The following is a 21,718-nucleotide window of genomic DNA, read 5'->3' as shown; positions in this document are numbered from 1 at the left end:
ACATGTGCTTTCTCATAGAAAATTTCTCAGCATGGCACCAAACAAGTGTGAATGAATAATGTTGCCTGCCATATCAGTAAACAAAGGATGTTGCAGCCATCGAGCCACTACAGCTGCTCCCAAAGGTGCACCCTGAAGGGACTCAGGATGGGAAAGCCCAGGATACTGGCCCTAGACAGCTATGATGCATATCGAAGGAATGATTTCAATGAGCCCAGACTCTTGCATCTTCCCATATATAGAAAAGTGCTAAATTCATTAATTTGAGATGTCTGGTTTTATTTAACTAACAGTAATCTTTTTTTTTTTTTTTTTTTTTTTTTTGCGGTACGCGGGCCTCTCACTGCCGTGGCCTCTCCCGCTGCGGAGCACAGGCTCCGCATGCGCAGGCTCAGCGGCCATGGCTCACGGGCCTAGCCGCTCCGCGGCACGTGGGATCTTCCCGGACCGGGGCACGAACCCGTGTCCCCTGTATCGGCAGGCGGACCCTCAACCACTGCGCCACCAGGGAAGTCCAACAGTAATCTTTTGATATTCTGACTACCTGGTCTTTCTTGCAAAAACTCTTATAAAATCTGGTTCCTCCCTTACCTCTTCATAACAGTCCCTCAGAGCTATCTGAGAAGCTACATCCTGGGCTTAAGTCCTCAATTTTGTCTGCCAAACAAAACATAATTCTCAACTTTTGGTTGCACATTTTTTTTCACTCGACACACGCTTACTAATAAACCCAAATTTATCTTTAGTTTCTCTATAATAAGAAACCAAAAGTAGATAAACCTATGTTCAGTAATTAATGGCTCAGTATTTTTTCTTATTTGGGGAGAGCTAGATATTCAATAAATTTCTAGCACTTAATCTTAGCAAAACTTTAAGGTTTCAGGTTACTGAAAAGATATGGGAAATTAATTTGAAAAGTTCAACTAAGAACTTTTTATCCTACTTATATTTATTTAATACTTGCTCTTAACAATTGTTTAGATTACTTATGAAAACTTCATCATATCCAGTTATTTTCCTTGCAAGCCTAGGTAAAATAAAAGTATTATATTTAATGCTGATAACTCTAAAGACATCTCTGCTTTAATTTAAACCAACAACCTTAAACTAGCTTTTATTTACAAAAGATATCTTAGATCACATAATTTTAAAAAGCATTTCAGTTAGTTTCTGTTGTATTTCTGACAACTTTGGAATGCCCATTTTGACTCCACATTGGCTCTGTTTCTTTGACTTTAGCCTTTGCTTTTCCTTGCTTTTGTTATTATAATCATACATAATGGCCTGCCGCAGGGAACCCTACCCACCTGGGAATGGCTGCATGAAAGAAGAAATTAACACATGCCCTCCTGGAGGCTGGCCATTCCAGGAGATGGTTTTGCAAGACTGATGGCCCTTTTTACTTTACTTCCTCCCCGCCTCTCCCTCTCTATTCTGCCTTCTTGCTTTACTTCCCTCTCTGATTCTATAAAAGAAACTGGCATCCAGACCCCGATAAGATGTTTTTATTGGGGACCTTAGTCCACCACCTTCTCGGTCTGCTGCCTTTCTGAATAAAGTCATATTCCTTGCCTCAACACCCTGTCTCCCGATTTATTGGCCTGTTGTGCAGCGAGCAGAGCGTGCTTGCACTCGGTAACACAATCCTTACAAGCTTGTCTTCAAACCAACTAAATAGAGCTCTTCTACAAAGTAATTCTGCAGTACCATCTAGAGGTTAAAAAAAAACACCACCACATATCTACAACGTACATAAGGAGATACACACAGATGCAAAGAGAGATCTCATAGTTACCAATATTTGTGGAGAAGACACTTAAGATTTTTTTTTTATCTGCCAAATTTCCAAATTTTTCTTCCCTTCTTTTTTTTTCTTTTCTGATGAGAAACAATTGCATTTCAAAGAATGGCTCTTAAGTCTCAGAGAATATAGAGATAGGAAATCTACATCACAAAGACACAGATTAAGTACAGAACAATTCTATTTCCAAAGTCCCAATATCTACAAGTATTTTGAGATGAAGAGAGGAGGTTTGGGGATTGGCAAAAAGGAATGACACCCATCTACCTATTGTTGGAATGTTTCTTTTCCTCTGGGTATATCTAGCTTCGGGTATAAGGTCTAAATTCTTACCAGACTCTGAATAATTTCAGTTCCCTAAGTGTTTAAGGGAATAATTTAGCAGTTTATCCAAAAAAATCTGTATCATCAACTCTGTGAGGGGCCCATATGGGAGTTTAAGCTGATGTGGAAGAATTTGCACAGAGCCTTGAGAACAATCTCTTTTCCAGGGTCCCAGCTGATAACAGCTGAAACATTGATCTCTGGGCAAGTGTTTTAATAATGAACCCCCAAGAAGGTGAAATGGGGAGGCCTAGGCATTGTTTTAGATATCTTTTGTATCTTTAATTTTTCATTGGATTTTGCAACGAATCTTTTAATGAAGTTATTTTGGAATTTTGAAAGCTTTTGGAGACTTCTGCATACTAATTAAAAAAGGTATTCCATTTGGTTCATTTAACTTGGGAGCCCTTGTTTTTAAGTGATCTTACCTATTTGGAACATTCCTCCTAATGGCCAATGTAATTCTAGGTTGATTTTAGTAAAACTTTGCCATTTTGTTAAATAATTGCAGCTTCCAGGATTCATAGTTCTTAAATATAAACTAAGCAGATGTGATGGAAGGCAGTGTGCTCAACTATTTGTACATAAAGGATCATGTTTCTTCTAGCTAGGCCTTTGGTTTTCTCAGTCAAACTAATACCTAAGAGGGACTTGTGGCAGGGTTGGGAATTATGTGGTGTTTTACAGTGTACATTATTGCATGGAAGTTTTCTTGAGGTTGGTGAGTGACCTAGATGTCAGTCTAACCCATTCTGTGACCAACTTATCCTAACATGAGACTCTTTGGGTTAGGTGATGAGCACTCTAATAACTTTTAAACGTCTGGTACCCACCAAACTTTGCAGCCTTTTAGCTTCTGAAATTCCCATTAGCAATGGGTTTTACTTCGTGTGCACATTAACAGAAACCCATGGTAACTAAAAAAAAAAAAAAAAAAAGAGAGAGAGAGAGAGAGAGAGACTGGGGAAAGGACTGAACGAGCAGACCTCAAAGAATGAGTACTGCGGACTGATTCCAAGCAAAAGGAGAACTGCAGCTATAACTAGTAGTTCTCAACAGGGAATCTGGGAAAGGATTCCAAACAAATGGGGAGGTGCATATTAAACCTTCATAGTACCAAATGTGGAGACAGAATCAAGGGACTGGAGTTTTTCACTCAAAACAATGAACTGTGGAAAGCTAATTAGATCAGGAGCTCGAACACAAAAAGAACAGAGCTCAACCAAAAGGAAGTTACCAATGGCCCTTGGAAACAGCAAGAAAGACAGTGAACTGAAAAGGGTTCACAGGGTGCCATGCCTGTGTTTCCTGCTCCTTGAAAGCCATCCCAAATTCACTTCAAATCTCATCGCTGCCACCCATCCATTAAAAAATAAAAGTCAACCAAGTAAATTTGAAGATGTATTTGGCTTTATTAGATGATTCATGAATTGGGCAGGCAGCATCCCACCTAGCAACTAGAAGGGTGCTCCCAGTACTACACTTGTTTTGATTACTATAGCTTAGTAGCATAGTTTGAAATCAGGGCATATGATAGCTCCAGCTTGTTCTTCTTTCTCAAGATTGCTTTAGCTATTTGGGGTCTTCAGTGCTTCCATATAAAATTTAGGATTATTTGTTCTAGTTCTATTTTAAAAAATGTCTTTATTATTTTGATATGGATTACATGAAATCTGTAGATTGCTTTGGAAATATGGACATTTTAGCAATATTAATTCTTCTAAATCAGAAGCATGGATTTATTCTACTTATTTGTGTCATCTTCAGTTTCTTTCATCAATGCTTAGAGTTTTCAGAATACAGGTCTTTCACCTCCTTGGTTAAATTAATCTCTAGGTATTTTATTCTTTTTTATACAATTGTAAGAGGGATTGTTTTCATCACTTCTCTTTCTGATAGTTCATTATTAGTGTACAGAAATTCAGCCAATTTTTGTATATTAATTTTGTATTTTACAACTTAACTGAATTCATTATTAGTTCTAATAGTTTTTTTGGTAGAGTCTTTAGGGATTTCTGTATTACGCCATCTGCAAATAGTGACAGTTTTGCTACTTCTTCCTTTCCAGTTTGGATGCCTTTTATTTCTTTTCCTGACTAATTTCTTTTTTTTTTTTTAACATCTTTATTGGCATATAATTGCTTTACAGTGTTGTGTTAGTTTCTTCTGTAAAACAAAGTGAATCAGCTATATGCATACGTATATCCCCATATCCCCTCCCTCTTGCATCTCCCTCCCCCACTCCTTATCCCACCCCTCTAGGTGGCCGCAAAGCACCGAGCTGATCTCCCTGTGCTATGCAGCTGCTTCCCACTAGCTACCTATTTTACATTTGGTAGTGTATATCTGTCAACGTTACTCTCTCAGTTCGTCCCACCTTACCCTTCCCCCTCCACATGTCCTCAAGTCCATTCTCTAGGTCTGTGTCTTTATTCCTGTCCTGCCCCTAGGTTCATCCTTTTTTTTTTAGATTCTATATAGATGTGTTAGCATACGGTATTATTTTTCTCTTTCTGCCTTACTTCACTCTGTATGACAGACTAGGTCCATCCACCTCACTACAAATAACTTAGTTTTGTTTCTTTCTTGACTAATTTCTGTGGTTAAGACTTCCAACACTATGGATAAAAGTGGCAAGAGTGGGCATCCCTGTATTGTTCCTAATCTTAGAGGAAAAAGCTTTCTCAGTTTTTCACTGCTGAGTATAATGTTAGCTGTGAGTTTGTCATATATGGCCTTTATTATATTGAGGTATATATATTCTCTCTATACCAACTTTGTAAAGTTTTTATCATAAATGGATGTCAAATTGTCAAATGCTTTTTTCTGCATCTATTGAAATGATCATATGATTTAAATCAGTCATTTTGTCAATGTGGTGTATCACATTATTGATTTGCAGGTGTTAAACCAAACTTGCATCCCTGGAATGAATCCCACTTGATCATGCTGCATGATTCTTTTAATGTATTGTTGAATTTGGTTTGCTAATATTTTGTTGAGGATTTTTGTATCTATATTCATCAGGGATATTGGCCAATAATTTTCTTTTTTTGTAGCATCAATTCTTTTGCTTTGGTGTCAGGGTAATTCTAGTCTCATAAAATGACTTTGGAAGTGTTCTTTCTTTCTTCTCAAACTGAAGAAGTGTGTATTATCCAAAGTGTGTATTATTTTATTTGGAATAATTTGACAAAGATGGGTATTACCTTCTTTAAATGTTTGGCAGAATCACCTATGAAGCCACCTAGACCTGGACTTTTGTTTGTTGGCGTTTTTTCTTTTTTTTGGATTACTGATTTAATTTCATTACTAGTAATTGGTCTATTCAGATTTTCTAATTCCTCATGATTTAGTCTTGGAAGACTGCATGTTTCTAGGAATTTATCCAATTCTAGATTGTCTAATTTGTTGGCATATAATTGTTCATAATAGTCTCTTATGATCTTTTGTATTTCTGTGATATTGACTGTAATTTCTCCTCCTTCATTTCTGATTTTACTTATTTGGGCTCATTTTTCCTTGATGAATCTGTTTGGCTAAAGATTTGCCAATTTTGTTTATCTTTCAAAGAACCAGCTCTTAGTTTCATTGATTGTTCTATTGTCTCTTTAGCTGTTATTTCATTTATTTCTGCTCTGATCTTTATTATTGCCTTCTTTCTACTAACTTCGGGCTTTGTTTGTTCTTCTTTTTCTAGTTCCTTTAAATGAGTTAGATGGTTAAGAGTTTTCTTGTTTCTTGAGGTAGGTCAGTATTAATATGAACTTCCCTCTTAGAAACTGCTTTCGCTAGCAGCATCCTAAAGATTTTGGAATGTTGTGTTTCCATTTGCATTTGTCTCAAGGTATTTTGTGATTTCTTTGATAACCCACTGATTGTTTAACAGCATGTTGTTTAGTCTCCACGTTTTGTGGGTTTTTTTCCAGTTTTCTTTTTATAACTGATTTCTGGTTTCATACAGTTGTGATCAGAAAAGATGCTCAAATTTATTAAGACTTCTTAAATTTACTGAGACTTGGTCCATAGCCTAACATGTGATCTATCCTGCAGAATGTTCCATGTACACTTGAATGTGTATTTTGCTGTTTTTGTTTTGGATGGAATGTTCTGTATGTATCTATTTAGTCAATCTGATATAAGGTGTCTTTTAAGGCCAATGTTTCCTTGTTGATTTTCTGTCTGGATGATCTATCCATTGATATTAAGTGGGGTATTAAGTCCTCTACTGTTATTGTATTACTGTCTATTTCTCCCTTTACTTCCGTTACTATTTGATTTATATATTTAAGTGGTGCCATGTTGGGTGCACAAATGTTTACAAATGTTATATCCTCTTGTTGGACTGTTGGACTGACCCCTTTGTATTATGTAATGCCCTTGTTACAGTATTTGGAAGTCTATTACTACCCCAGTTTCCTTTTCATTTTCATTTTCATGGTATATCTTTTTCCATCCATTCACTTTCAGACTGTGAGTGTCTTAAGGTTTGAAGTGAGTGTCTTGTAAGGAGCATTGAGAAGGGTCTTGTTTTTTTTAATCCATTCAGCCACCCTATGTCTTTTGATTGGAGAATTTAGTCCACTTACATTTATAGTAATTATTGATAGGTATTTACTTACTGCCATTTTGTTAATTGTTTTCTCACTGTTTCTGTAGTTCATCTCTGTTCCTTTATTCTTCTCTTTCTTTCTTCCCTTGTTGTTTGACTGTTTTCTTTACAGTTATTTTAAATTCCTTTTTCATTTACTTTTGTGTATTTACTAAAGGTTTTTTTGTTTGTGGTTACCATAGGTCACACATAACATCCTACATATATAACAATCTCCTTTAAGTTTATAGTAACTTAATTTTGAACACATTCCAAAGCTTTATATTTTACTTCCCCAACACATTTATGATAACATATTTTACATCTATTCATTTTATATATCCCTTAACTAAGTATTGTATTTTAAATTAATTTTATGACTTTTGTCTTTTACCCTTTGTACTGACTTTATAAATGATTAATCCACTACCTTTTTATTTACCTTTTTCAGTGAGATTTTTAATTTAATATCTTATCTTACTATTGATTAGTATCTTTTCTTTCTAGCTTAGAGAAGTCCCTTTAACATTTCTTATAAAATGGTGATGAACTCTTTTAGTTTTGCTTATCTGGAAAACTCCTAATCTCTCCTTCAATTCTGAATGATAACCCTACAAGTTACAGAATTCCTAGTTGGCAGTTATTCCCTTTCGAAACTTCAAAATGTAGTAAGTAGTTTGATGTTATCAAATCTGATAGCTTAAAGCAGTGGTTTTCAGAATTTTAGAGTTGAACCTCTTTAATAAATAGAAATCTACCTGAAAGGTTTCTATATAATAAAAGAGATCAATACAAAGCTGCTTGGTTTATGAAATACTAGAGTCCAGAACCCTATCTACTCAGGCTCCCATTCATTCCAAAGCTCCATGAAAGCAGGGACAGTATCTGCCTCTATCTCTAGAGTACAGCCAGTGCCTGTCACTTAGCAAAATCTCAAGAAATATTTGTGAATGAATTAAGATATAAATTAATGAAAAACAATGAAAGTCATTAATTCACAGTAATTATCCAGTCTAGAACTGCTATTTCAAGCTTTTTATTATGCTTACTTTTGATAGCAACTTCAAAGTAGATTTATTTTAAAAGAGACAATCAGTGCAGAAAATTCAGGAAAAAAAGTTGAACTAAATTCAACAGGCCACATCAAAACATGGTGCTAGAAGTTGTAGGGTGCACAAAAATATGTAAGAGGAGGCCTCTCTCCTTCAAGAACTTCCCATTAAGTGAGAAAAACATTTACACTCAATTAGTAAGTCCAAACAAAGACAGACTGTGACAAATGGCATAAAAAAAAAAAAGAAATAAAGCTCTGAGTAGCTTTACTTATTTTACATAAATTCCAACAAGAAGACTATGAGAAGATCTCCTGGAGGAGGTAGGATCTGATCTGACTCCCAAAGAATAGGTAGAATTTCAATATGTGAATCTAAAAAAGGAGACTTCTGGTAGGGAAAAAAAAACATGAGCAAATGAATGAGAATAGCAAAATACCTCAAGGAATAGCAAGTTAACTAGGCTAAGGTTTTAGGCCTCTTGTAGTAAAGAAAGAGATACTACTGTAATGGGAGATTCAAAACACTTTAAAAGGCCACCATTCAGCATATGGAAGAGTACCCTAGAAGTCGAGGAATAACAGACTTCACTTATCACATTAAGGTTAGCATAGCTATTGTGCTATAATCAAATCAAGCAAATACTTACAAGATCATTCATATTAGTTTGGCTAGCTGGATTAATTTCCTCCAAAAATTCTAAGACATAAAATGTGTATCTATCCATAAGATGGACTCCAATTGCAGGATCAGGTTGATGCTATAAAAAAAAAGCAAAGGAAAAAAAAGTGTATGTCTAATAGATAGGATCATCACATTACAACAAAATATTTTAAATATAATCAAAATTTCCTTCTAAGATATAAAGAATTCTAAGAATAAGAAATAACAGATATATTTATAAAGCATATAAGTGATCCTAGAAATAGCTACACATTCCAAAGACAATGCCATTTACAAACGGGAAAGAAAAAATGCACCTACCGAGAGTGAATCTTCTCCCACTTGGCTACTAGCTAAAGCCATTATGTTAGGAGAATAAAATCTCTCATACATGGATGCTCCTTGACAAGTATCAATAATAAACAATAGCTCATTGTAGCTGAAAGAAAAGTGATAATATCTTTGACATGAATCATGCTGTTAAACATACATTAACATTTTACAATACTTCCCTAAGATGTTTAAGTCATATCTTAGTCATTTCATTAGCTAAAAATTTGAGATTTTTTGATAGAATTCCCAATATAAATTTAATATGAGAAATATTAAAGGTATAACCTGTCCAGGGGAACCACCTCAATAGAGTGCAGTAGTTGTGCCATAAAGTGGCTGCCCCAACTTCTTCCCCCTCCCTTATCTATGCCACAAGATTCAGAATTCAAACACATGTTCAATTCAAAAAAACATTATCTGGCACCCACACAGTCCTAGAAACTGAGCTAGATTCAGAAAAAATATATATATGACTTAGTCACCATACTCAAAGATCTTAAAATCTAACTGGAAGACAGACACATAAACATATAACTAAATCAGAATGTGATGAGTGTTACAAATTTTATTGAAGGCCTACAATGTGCCTGACACTAAGCTGGGGATACAATGGTCCTTGCCCTCACAGAGCTTAGAGTCTAACAAAGTCAAAGTGCTCCAAGAGCACTGAGAAAGAAACAGAGGAAACTGTAAGGAAAGGCAGGTCAGGGAAAGGTGATGTCTGACAAGGGCAGTGAGGGGTTAGTGTTATATTATTTAACAAAGAGAGGAATAGCACCTTCCAGCAGAGGAAAAAGCCTGTATTAAGGCATCTAAATGTAAAAAAGTATAAATGTTTAGGAAAAAGGAATTGTATTGTGTAGCTTGGATTGAGAGTTAATTTGGTAAAATGGAGAGAAATTCATTTCAAAAAGGTAAGGCAGGGTCAACCTGTAAAGTATCCTGTACAAAGTTTGGATCTTAACCTGTAAGTTTGAAGAAGCCATCAAAGGCTTTTTTAAAGTGAAAGAATAACAAAATCAGCTCTATATTTTAGCTGCCTAGTTGGTGAAGGTGAAAACAGGGAGCAAATAACATTTTCTCAGAGGTTTCTCTCAGACATTGGATCTAAGTAAACAGCTAACACTACATCTAAAAAAGAAAGCATGGAATCTTAATATTATCTAGGCAAGGGATAGACGGCACGATTAATATGACACATTTGTTCTCAGACAAAAATCTGTGGACACCCCTGGGGATCATAAACATCTAAGGTTATGAGAGGCAGTACAGTAAAACAATTAAGAGAGTAAGCTCTGGGACAGGCCCACTTGGATGTGAATTCTAGTACTGGCACTTATGAGCTGTATAAAGTTTGGCAAGTTATTTAATCTATCTGTGCCTCAATTTACACATTTGTAAAAATGGGAATAATAACAATATCTGCCTCATGGTGTTATTAAAATTAAACAGAACAACACATTATATAACAGTGCCCAGCACCTAGTATACCTTCAATAAATGTAAGCTATGAATAAGATAAAACCAGTACCAAGCAAAAGCTTCCTCTTCAACACTTCTATACATTCTCCTTATGCCTATAATTCAGAATTTAGAATATTTAATTTGTAGCAGAGTTGTGTACACATTTCTCTTTTCTACTAGATTTTAAAAACTTTGAAGGCACAATAAGCATCATATTCCCCTCTGTGCCACATGCTCAGAAGGTAAGCAATAAGTATTTATTGAGGGTAATTAATTTAAAAGCAGTTCAATTGCTACTTTAAATTCACTTAAGTTCATATGACAACTTTCAACTAAAAGGGTGCTTATCACGGATTACTAACAATACATCATCCTTAATGTGAGTTGCTACAAATTTTATACTAATCCTAATTTCAGCATCTTTTTTCCAAAGAAGAAATAATGTATTCCTATTACTTGGAGGGCCCAAGATTGTGCAAAAAGAATAAGTACAAGATGAAAAATAAATATATGTTCACAATCCCCCTAAATAATGGGGAACTTGGTTGGTGGGACTCTTATTTTCTCCAAACAGGATGAGCAATAACAAGAGATATGATCTTAACAGGTGAATTTCTTTCCATGCTCTTTAAGAAACCCAAATTTTTCTTCTAAAAAGAATTCAGTTCATACTTCTGTAAAATATAATAAAACTACTGCTGCAATGTACAATTTCTAAAAAAATAATAGTTCAGTTCAATAGAAATAACAAACATAAATCTAGAGTAGAAGAAATGACTTATTAAAATAAGTTTAGATCTCATAAGATTTATAAATCTACTAACCATGGAAAAATTAGGTACTAATCTATCTTATGAAAAGTAGTCATTTGTCAATTACCGTCTTTTTTGCCACATTTGTTCAAAAGCATCTGCAAGTTCTATGTTGGTAATTTCTTCAGAATCTTGAAATTTCAAGAAACCGTTTCCACCATGTCCTTATAGGAAGAGTCAGAAAGATCAAACAGACACTGTTTTTAATGCAAACTGCACACATCCAGATATAAACATTCACTTCATTCATGGCAATATTTTAATATCACTTGTTATTTTATACTCTAAAATAAAAAGTACTGTAAAAACAAATAAATTTAATTTTCTGCTATACCAATTAAAGAGAATAATGATAGACTATGTACAAAATAGTAGATATAACATATATTTAAAAGATTTTCTATCATTCAGTTTTAGAAAAACACATTTATACTTTTTTCACTGGCTCCATTATTATGTCAGAAATGAGTTTCCATAGATAAAAATTTCTCAAATACCAGGCAAACATTTTTGGTGAGAAAGGAGTTGAAGACACTAGCGAGTCCCATGGTAAGCTAGCACTATTCACAGTATATACTTGAAATGCTATATCAATAGGAAGTGTAGTTCTCACCTAAAACTTGATGTTTTCACAATCATCAACCACTGTCTAATGAGAGTTGACCAGAAGATTATGACATTTAGAATGCATGATAGAGCCAGTCTGCCTGGACACAAACACTAGCTTTACTACTTAATGACTGTGTTATTTTAGGCAAGTAACTTAACCTTTCTAGGCCTCAGTTTCCTCAGATGTAAAGTAAGAAATGTATCAGTAAGGTCATCATTAGCGTGTCTATATATGTCCTTTGTGCAGATTTTAAAAAGGTACTTCCCACTGGGTAACAAAGTAGAAAAATCTGTGTGTTTCAGTGCTCCCACTGAATATAAGTAGTCCTGTAAGCTCAAAAGTGGTTAGTGGCTATGCCTTAGGGTGGGTTAAGGGAAGAGGAATATTTCTCTCTCCCATTAGACACAACTTTATAGCAGGGCACACAGCTGAGTAAATGTAAACATATACTAGATCTCAGCTCCCACTCACCACCCGAGCCAGACACTTATATGCAGTGCACAACCCACACAACCATATATGACAGCCCTGAAAATCGGCACCTAAATCTTTAGATTGTTTTGAGGATGAAATGAACTAATATACACAATGATTAAGAATACTGCGTGATGTATAGTAAGCCTCAATAAATATTAGCTATTACCGTTTTTATTATCATATTATCATAATTATCAACCTTCCCGTTCTCTTACACGGGTTGGCAAGCTTTTTCTGTAAAGGGCCATGTGGTAAATGTTTTAGACTTGTGAGCCATATGGTCTCTGTTGCAACTCCTGGACTCTACCACTGTAATGTAAAAGCAGCCACAGACAATACACAAAACAAATGGTTACAACTATGCTCTAATAAAACTTTACTTCCAAAACAGTAGCCCTTCCATGGGCCAGGGTTTGCCAATTCTTTCTTAGATACTGGAATTTCTCCCATACCTGGAGTTATCCTGAAAGAGGATCTACAGACTCAGAAAAAAATGTAAAACCTTTTGTTTAGTACATCAAATAAAGCCAAGCTACAAGACTGTACTTCATCCTATTTGCCACAAAAACTTTAAAATTTCTTGTAAATGTCAGATAAACTAAAATGAAAATTTTTCTGACTTCATTAACTTGCTGGGTTAATTTAGAAAGTTTATAAATTGATTGTATTTTAAAAGCTGTAAATAAATGCAACATGATAAAAGAAGACCACTAATTAGGGGTCACTGTCTTGCTGTATGACATCTAAGAATCATTCTGCACCTATTTTATCATCAGTTGATGAGTAATACACTGTTCTAAAATACCATTTCAAGTTGTTATACATTATGAGAAAAGAGAACTTCATAACAAACTATCAAACTACTTGAACCAAAATAATTTAAGATGTTCAAATTTCTTTCCACACAAATTCCTTTTTGAAAAGAGTTGCAACATATGCTATCATTAAATATCTAAATTATGAAATTACCTGTCATATAAATAAGAATATTACTCCTATCATCAGAAAGAAGACGTTTTGACCGAGGCGTACTAGATGGAATCCTCCCAGTTAATACCCGTAAAAAATTTTCCACGGTTACCTGAAAAATAAGTGAAAAATCAGATGAAATAGAATTGAGGGAAACCTGATAATTGTTTTTTACTTTCAAAAATATTCCTTCTTCTTTCTCTATGTATTACTCAGCATTACCTCTAAACTGAAAATAAAACCTAAAGAGAAATATAACTCAATTAAAATATATTTATTTAAATGTATACCTCAAACTAACTTTGTTTCCATTTTTTAAAAAATACTAAAAACTAACAAATAAAAACTACCTTGGGGAAAAATAGGTTAATTATACATTTAAAAATTCAAATACTATACAAAATATTGCCAAAAACTTAAAGATTATCAGTCTGTCTTCACAGGCAATTCTTTGGGAAGAAACAAAATATAAAAACATAAATAAATTCAACAACATTATAACTATTGCAATTAATATGTGCAACTACTTAGTCAATTCTAGATTAACAGTGAAAAACAGGTCCATAATAAATTATAAAAATAAAACCATAAGTATAGATCCATAAATAATTCCCAAATTATGCATCTTTGATTTTTTAATGCATTTTGTTACTTAAATTTCATTAGGGGTATCTTTAACATGTAAAAAATTCATAACACTGTAAACCAGATTTCCCAACCAGGAATTTCTGGACATCTGGGATTCTTTGAAAGATATTTAAGGTCTTGGGAGTATAATGCTAATTTGAAGTTATACTATACAGATCTAAATTTAAAAAGCAGAAAATCAATCCAGCTTTCTTGTTCGACTTTTCCCTAGATCATGAGTATGTAAGTGTGTGTGTGTGTGTGTGTGTGTGTGTGTGTGTGTGTGTGTGTGTGTGTGTAAGCTATTTGGTTTACATTTTTCCCAGAAGACAGCAAAATGCTAAGTGTTTTTCTTTAACAGGACTTCTTGTTAGCTAATAAGGAAGGGAAGTATTTGGTCTACATTTTATAATGACTAAATAAACAATTAAAAGTCCAGCATTCATAAACATTTAACTGTTGAACAAACATTTTTGAGTGCCTTCAGAAGGTTACAGGAACTCTCTAGGTGTAAGATACATAAGATACAGGCCATGTTCTCAAGCAGCTTACAGCCTGGGAAAAGATATTCTTTTTAAATTGCTTCAAAACAGGTCTGGGAACATGGGAAATTGTGTCTTACTTTTGGTAAACTTGGTAAAAGGGGAAGGATTATTGAGGAAGACTTCATCAAGGAAGACTTCAAATTTTAAACATACAATTTATTAAATTTAAAATGAAGTTTCAAAGGGAGAAAATATAGTATAATGCCATTTTTCCAAATTTACATTTTTATTTTTAATCATACATGCTAAAAACACTGGAAGCATATTAAAAGTGATTACCTCTAAGTAGTGTTAGTCACTTTAGTATTTTCACACTATACTTACTAAAAATATAAAACTTGAAATTTTAGATCAAATATGAAAAACAAAGAATATACTTACTATAAAAGAATGTTGATACATTAAACATCAATAAAATACTCTAATATAGAAGCCAAGATAAAGTTGTTCTATCCTAGATACATATATGAAATATTCATGCTGTGATAGTTTTATTCATATATTGTTTCCTTAATATGAACTCCAGAAACAGAATTATAGCAAGGTTTCAGTGACAATCATGTACAAAGTTTAAAGAAAAAGAATAAGATTATTTTATTCTACCACTATTTTAAAGCTTAAAAGTGAAAATATTTCAAAACTGTTGCTAAACTAAATAATTTACCTCATAACTTCTATAATCCACTTCCACATCATCTCCATACACATTTAATTCCATATTCTTGTGACTAAACACTGTAGCTGGTTTAGGATTTCTAGGGTTGCATGCCATATCATCTGCAAGCATCAGAACAATGTGACTAGGAAAAAAAATTGTCAGTAAATATAGTGTACTATTTAAATAAAACCAGAAAGGTAAAAACAAATATATTCTATTTATATAATATGGTAATTATCTTCATTCTTTCTTTATTAAAATTAACTCAAAATAATTATTGAGGACATATTTAAAAGAGCTTTAATTATTTTTTTCATATCTTTATGTAGTATAAGTTTTAAAGTCGAGAAATTAGAACAATCTGTCACGAACTTATCCGCAGAACTTGAAATTAACTTACTTAATTTTTTTTCCCAACAGAGTATACTTTATGCCATATAGCAAAAGGAAGCTAAGATGAAGGAGCTACACTGTCCTCCCAAAACATTTTTTTCAATTTTAATAATATTTGAAACTCTCAAGACTTACTGAGTTAAACTATGATATTCCAAAGAATCTACTTTTCAGAATCTCAAATGCTTAAGTATGAAAACATGCAATTCATCAGCAAGTGTAATCACTGTACCACAGGAACACATCTCCAATGCAGTCATTCTTCACTGGCTCCACTCCATCTCCCTGACACCAGCCCCATCATCTCTAGATGATGCTGGACTAGGTGCTGGATTAGCTCCCACCTGGCTTCCCACTTCCACTCTCACCCTCCCATGGTTCATTCCCCTTATAGCCACCAGAGTGACCTTCCTTAAACAAGTCAAATCACTAAACTTTCTCACTTAAAACCGTTCAAGAACTCCCCATTATAATTAGAGGAAAACAGAAATTCCTTACATGGTCTAAAAGGCTCAATGTGGTCTCTGTCTGTCTCTCTAACTTCAGCCCCTAGCATCCATGTTCACGATGTTACTTCCATACTGTTCCAGGAATATGCCAAGCCTTTCCCAATTCAGGGGCTACTGACCAAATTTAGACTTCTCTCCTCCCAAATCTTCATATCATTCAAATCTCAGCTAAGGTACTCTATTTTCACTTCAAGTTTTCTTTCCTATAGGTCATTTACGAATCTGAAATCCCCATCTTCTCCCACTACCCTCTCCCATTAGAATATGAGCATCTCTCTGAGGGCAGGGGCTTTTATCTGTCCTGTTCACCACTGTATCACTCAGGCTTAGTAATACAGCTTGGCATATAGTAGGTATTCAATGAACATTCATTGAGTGAATGAAACATTTTCATTTTTGCTTTTATTTTCTTTGAGAGAAAATTACAAAGTCTCTCTTTAATTAAATGCTTCTCATCTTGATCTTTCCATTAAAACTGGTGAACATGAATCAGGCAATTCTTTATTCTACAATATACTTGAGCTTCCCAAACATAAGGGAAAAATTAATGTGGCATATGTAATTAGTTTGGCAAGAGATAGCAAGAAGAAAATGTTCTGCTGCATATGGTCCAAATACATTAAAGTTCAGAACTGAAACACTGTGATTTTTCTTGAAAATTGGCTAGGTTTCTATTTTGAAAGGGTTCCAACACTGCCACATTCAAAGATCAGATCTTCAGCTGTTACTGATTCATACTCACAGAATGGTGAAAGTTATTCCTCTTAAAATGGAAAATATATCTTCGCATTTTAATAACTTAAAATGATTTATATTGTTATTATCAATCATATCTTTTCTGTTATAAGCCACTATTAAACAAGAATGAACTGACCTATAAATCTCAATATAAAAATAAAAATATTCCTTTAGGTCATGTTTTTGGTTGAAGGTTAATTTCGTTCCTTGAAATGAAATGATTACTTAATATCTATACAATGTCAATTTCATAAAGAAGTAGTCACTTCAGCTTAAAATTATAAATTCAATCAACACTATAACCTTTGGTTAACATAATCAATATATCATTAAAAAATTCATTATAGGGCTTCCCTGGTGGCGCAGTGGTTGAAGAGTCCTCCTGCCAATGCAGGGGGCACGGGTTCATGCCCCGGTCCGGGAAGATCCCACATGCCACGGAGCGGCTGCGCTCATGAGCCATGGCCGCTGAGCCTGCGCGTCCGGAGCCTGGGCTCCGCAACGGGAGAGGCCACAACAGTGAGAGGCCCGCGTACCACAAAAAAAAATAAATTAAAAAAAAATTCATTATATCTGTAGATAATAAATAAAAAACAGGACAGAAAACAGACTGAATTTTCAAAGGTTTAGAAATTCAACCACATATTCTAATGCACTGTTTCTGAAAGTTCAGAACTCTTTTCTGGAGAAAAAAAACCCTTTCACCTGGCCCAAGCATAAAATTATTTGTAAAATGATACTTAAATATATACATGAAAATAAACTCCTTAGGCTTATATTTCTTACAAAACTAAAAATAAATACAAAATTATAAAGTACTAAAAATTATAAACTACTAAACTAATAATATTCTAAGAACATTAATTCCATTTGAAGGATGATGTTATTTTGCTGAAATTAAATGACTGCTGTTATATTTAACAGGAGAAAGAGGTTAACTTCAGGCCTGGTTCTACACTTCATTTTTTTCTATATTTTGACATCCACACTACTATATAATTTTATGATATAGAATATATCTGTTCACAAAAGTATGTTGCACAAAATGCCATTCATAATTTCCATGCTCTGTTTACTGTTCAGGATAATCAGATCTTACATTTAACTAAGGCTTTTGCCAACAAACACTCTTTGGACACCAGTTATCATGAGATCTAACTTGTTATCTCCTTAAAGTGCCTTTTTCACCTGAATATCAGGTTAACATCACAGCAGTTATTTAAGTCTTCACTGAGTGGGTATTGAAGACACACTACTACATTCCTATAAATAACGATAGCAAGTTGCTTTGTTATCTTTTTAAAATTAAGACAAAAATCCCTCAAATATATCCAACTGATAGAAGAATATGATATTCTTACAGTTTGGCAATCCTCTACTACCATGTGTGATGACTCAACTCTCACACTTTACTCAAGGCCCAGCAAAACCTACATCACACAACAAAGCATATGGTATGGCCTTCTCTCAGCACAAAACCAAAAGGTGAGCACTGAAATTGTATAAAGTTCAAACTGGGTTTGAAACAAATACAGTGGTTATTTATATAAGTAGTTTCCACATTGTTTAAATCATACACTCACTCCTGTTAGTTAAAAAAAATGTGAGGACACACATGTATATATATATATATATCTACTAATTTGTAAGTCATATGTATTTGCTATTTCAAATATATATAATAAATATTAGTGAAGCACAACTTCATTCTTTTATAGATTAAAAAAAAGAAACATAAAGAAACTGCTAAAATTTTCTTCCCTTACCACTATTTGGTGTCTGATCCAATAGAGTACCCTGATCATGCTTAAATAGATTTTAAAGATCATCAAAATGAAAAAGAAATTTTAATACCTCTCAAAAAAGAAGGCATGAAACCCAGTTCTAGAAACATATGTGAGTGGAAAATGGTCTGAAATAAATCCTTTCCCATTATTATGTTTGTCTAACATTGAAGGAACAGGTAAGCCCTGTATCAGGGCTGCTCGGCCATTCTTTACCCTCCTCCCTGAAATTCTTCCTTGGCCCAGTCAGGAACCAGTAACCAATGGGTAGAAAAAAAAAAAAAAAAAAAAAAAAAAAAAACATTTTAAATAGATAATCTTTCACTGCTCTAGACCATTAGAGTATGACGTTTCAAAAAGCATAACTTTTCATTTATAACAGGCTGGTATTACCATAAGAAAAATTTTTCACTAAATGAAATTTAAATAAATTACTGTATTGGTGAAAATGTTTTTAAACCATTCACTTAAAATTGCTATACATTCTTTAACCACGCTACTAATCAGATAATACTACCTTAGAGCATCTTTAGCAACCTACACCAAGCTTATCTTCAATATCATCATCCTAATCTAGAATAGTAGTTGAAATTAAAGCAACTGAGGATTTGAGGATCACAGAGATCTTTGATGCTCTCTTAAATCTCTGAGTTTCTGCTCATAAGTGTTACTTTTTTTTCCTGACATAAATTATTCAGAATGTTCTGTGGGTTACCTCTTCTGCAGCAATCTAATGACTACGGGACCAAGCAAATTCAACAAATTTTGTTATATAATTGTTAGCTTGATGCCAGAGTAATTTACTTTTGGCTTTTCTTCTTCCTTTTCTTCCATGTCTTGAGGAATCGCCAAGTTAACAAATCTCGCCACCAATGCTCTACAAAACTAATCATAACAAATCTGCTAGCCACAGGTGTTGGACCATAAAGACTTTCTGAATTACTTTCAATTTGCCAAACTGTAAATATTTGGCATTGTAAGACTATATGATACCAGGTATTCTGCCCTTATATTATTAGAAATAAAACTCAAAAAACTGCACTGCAGAGACAGGAACTCAACAGCAACAAACATGTTACATAAGGGTTGAGCTAGGTAGCTATAGGCTCATATATGTAAGTCACATGGGGTTTAGTATAATACAATAATAAATAACATTTATTGAGCACTTGGTATATCTCCAGCATTGCACTAATAAAATAAGCACATTACAGGCATTATCTCATACATTATTTCCAAGATACATATTATTATCATACCTGTTTTACAGGTTATGAAACTGAGGCACAAAGAAGTTAAGTAACACGTCCCAGGTCACACAGCTAGTAAGTAGTGGAGTTTGAAGTCAAACCCATTTTGTGTGACATGAACCTTTGCTTTTAGTAATTCTGCATTACCCTGACACTATGTGAACTGGAATTTGAAAGAATTTAATGGCGTGTTTTGTTTTATATTGATAATTTAATCAACTCAGATAATTAAGTTAAATGCATGCACTCATTATTGCTGTTCAATATTTACGGCAAATAACTAACATAAAATAGGCCCTTGAAATTCTAAATGGAACCATCCAGAGACCATAGCAAACTCTTAAATTGAAGAACAGCACTAGGGTATGTAATTTCTCCTTTAAAAGTAGTAAGGTATAACTGAAAAATTTAAATGTCCACTTAAATGCAAAAATCAGAGAACAGAACATCAAAGAGATACAGAGGCTAATGTTCTAGACATTCTCCAATCAATTCTCTAAAGCCCCTGACTCTCTTCTTACAGAAAGGCATTGGGATTACATCCTGCTACTGGCCCTTCTCTCACCAACGTCTTTTCAGCCACCAAGCCTGCCATTTTCACTCTCAGCCATCTGCACCTGAACCTATAGCCTGCACCTAAGTCTTGATTGCTCTTATCTCTGCTTCCAAACACTGCCCAATATTAACCACTCTTCCTATAATGGAGGAGGAGGTAAGCAGCAGAGGTGCCCCATCCACTCCTTCCCTTCTCTTATCAGAGCTAAAATTAGTATTGTGTAGACAAGTTTTCCATCTCTTTTTTCCTGTTTTCCATTGCTCACCTTCCCACTAACTATTTATTTTACTGACTTAGTCAAGCACACCAGCTTCAAGGCTTGAAATTCAAATCTGTGCATTATATTAGCAAAACTACAAGTTATTATATTTCTCGAACCTTTTGGATGGCTCACAGAAATGGTCAAAATAACGAATGTTGCTGTGGGGAAGGCGCCTCCACTAACCCAATAGTCAAGTCACGGAATTGCCTGCGTCCACCTCTCTGTTCAACCAGCCGTTATGTCCTCTCCATGACCTCCTCCAGCTGGATTTTAGCTTGGACAAACCACTCTCCCTGTCTCACTGTTGGTCCACCACTGGAAAGAATGATTACCATGTGGCTGACAGGGTACTGGTGTTCCAGCCAGGGATCAGGCCTGAGCCTCTGAGGTGGGAGAACAGAATTCAGGACACTGGCCCACCAGAGACCTCTCAGCCCCACATAATATCAACCAGTGAGAGCTCTCCCAGACATCACTGTCTCAAAGCTAAGACCCAGCTGCACCCAAAGCCAGCAAGCTCCAGAGCTGGACGCCCCATGCCAAACAACTAGCAAGACAGGAACACAAGCCCACCCATTAGCAGAGAGGCTGCCTAAAATCATAATAAGGTCACAGACACCCCAAAAAACACCATTGGACACGGCCCTGCCCACCAGTAAGATAAGATCCAGCCCAACCCACAGGAACACGGGCACCAGTCCCCTCCACCAGGAAGCCTACACAAACCACTGAAACAACCTTAGCCAACGGGGGCAGATGACAAAAACAACAGGAACTACGAACCTGCAGCCTGTGAAAAGGAGACCCCAAACACGGTAAGTTAAACAAAATGAGAAGACAAAGAAATGAGAAGCAGATGCAGGAGCAAGGTAAAAACCCACCAGACCAAATGACTGAAGAGGAAATAAGCAGTCTACCTGAAAAAGAATTCAGAGTAATGATAGTAAAGATGATCCAAAATCTTGGAAATAGAATGGAGAAAATACAAGAAACGTTTAAAAGGACCTAGAAGAACTAGAGAGCTGAAAAACAATGATGAACAAAAAAATAAATGAAATTAAAAATTCTCTACAAGGAATCAATAGCAGAATAACTGAGGCAGGAGAACAGAAAAGTGACCTGGAAGATAAAATAGTGGAAATAACTACCGCAGAGCAGAATAAAGAAAAGAGAATGAAAAGAAATGAGGACAGCCTCTGGGACAACATTAAAGGCACCGACATTTGAATTATAGGGGTCCCAGAAGAAGAAGAGCAAAATAAAGGGACTGAGGATATATTTGAAGAGATTATAGTTGAAA

The 21,718-nt window shown here is 34.7% G+C and overlaps 1 protein-coding gene across 1 annotated transcript in view; it reads right to left on the bottom strand.

The window, feature by feature from the left end:
- Positions 1 to 21,718, bottom strand: part of PIGK (phosphatidylinositol glycan anchor biosynthesis class K) — a 135,531-nt gene that overhangs the window by 82,131 nt on the left and 31,682 nt on the right. Inside the window, exons 4-8 of the mRNA XM_019919992.3 lie at positions 14,933 to 15,068; positions 13,097 to 13,208; positions 11,108 to 11,204; positions 8,753 to 8,870; positions 8,418 to 8,528 (exon numbers count right to left, since the gene is read on the bottom strand). Coding sequence (XP_019775551.1) covers positions 8,418 to 8,528; positions 8,753 to 8,870; positions 11,108 to 11,204; positions 13,097 to 13,208; positions 14,933 to 15,068 — 574 coding nt within the window. The remainder of the gene's footprint in view (positions 1 to 8,417; positions 8,529 to 8,752; positions 8,871 to 11,107; positions 11,205 to 13,096; positions 13,209 to 14,932; positions 15,069 to 21,718) is intronic.

The sequence above is a fragment of the Tursiops truncatus genome, chromosome 1 (genome assembly GCF_011762595.2).
Source record: "Tursiops truncatus isolate mTurTru1 chromosome 1, mTurTru1.mat.Y, whole genome shotgun sequence".
NCBI classification, from domain to species: Eukaryota; Metazoa; Chordata; class Mammalia; order Artiodactyla; family Delphinidae; genus Tursiops; species Tursiops truncatus.
The sequence above is the reverse complement of the archived record's forward strand: the minus strand, read 5'-3'. Positions and strand labels throughout refer to the sequence as shown.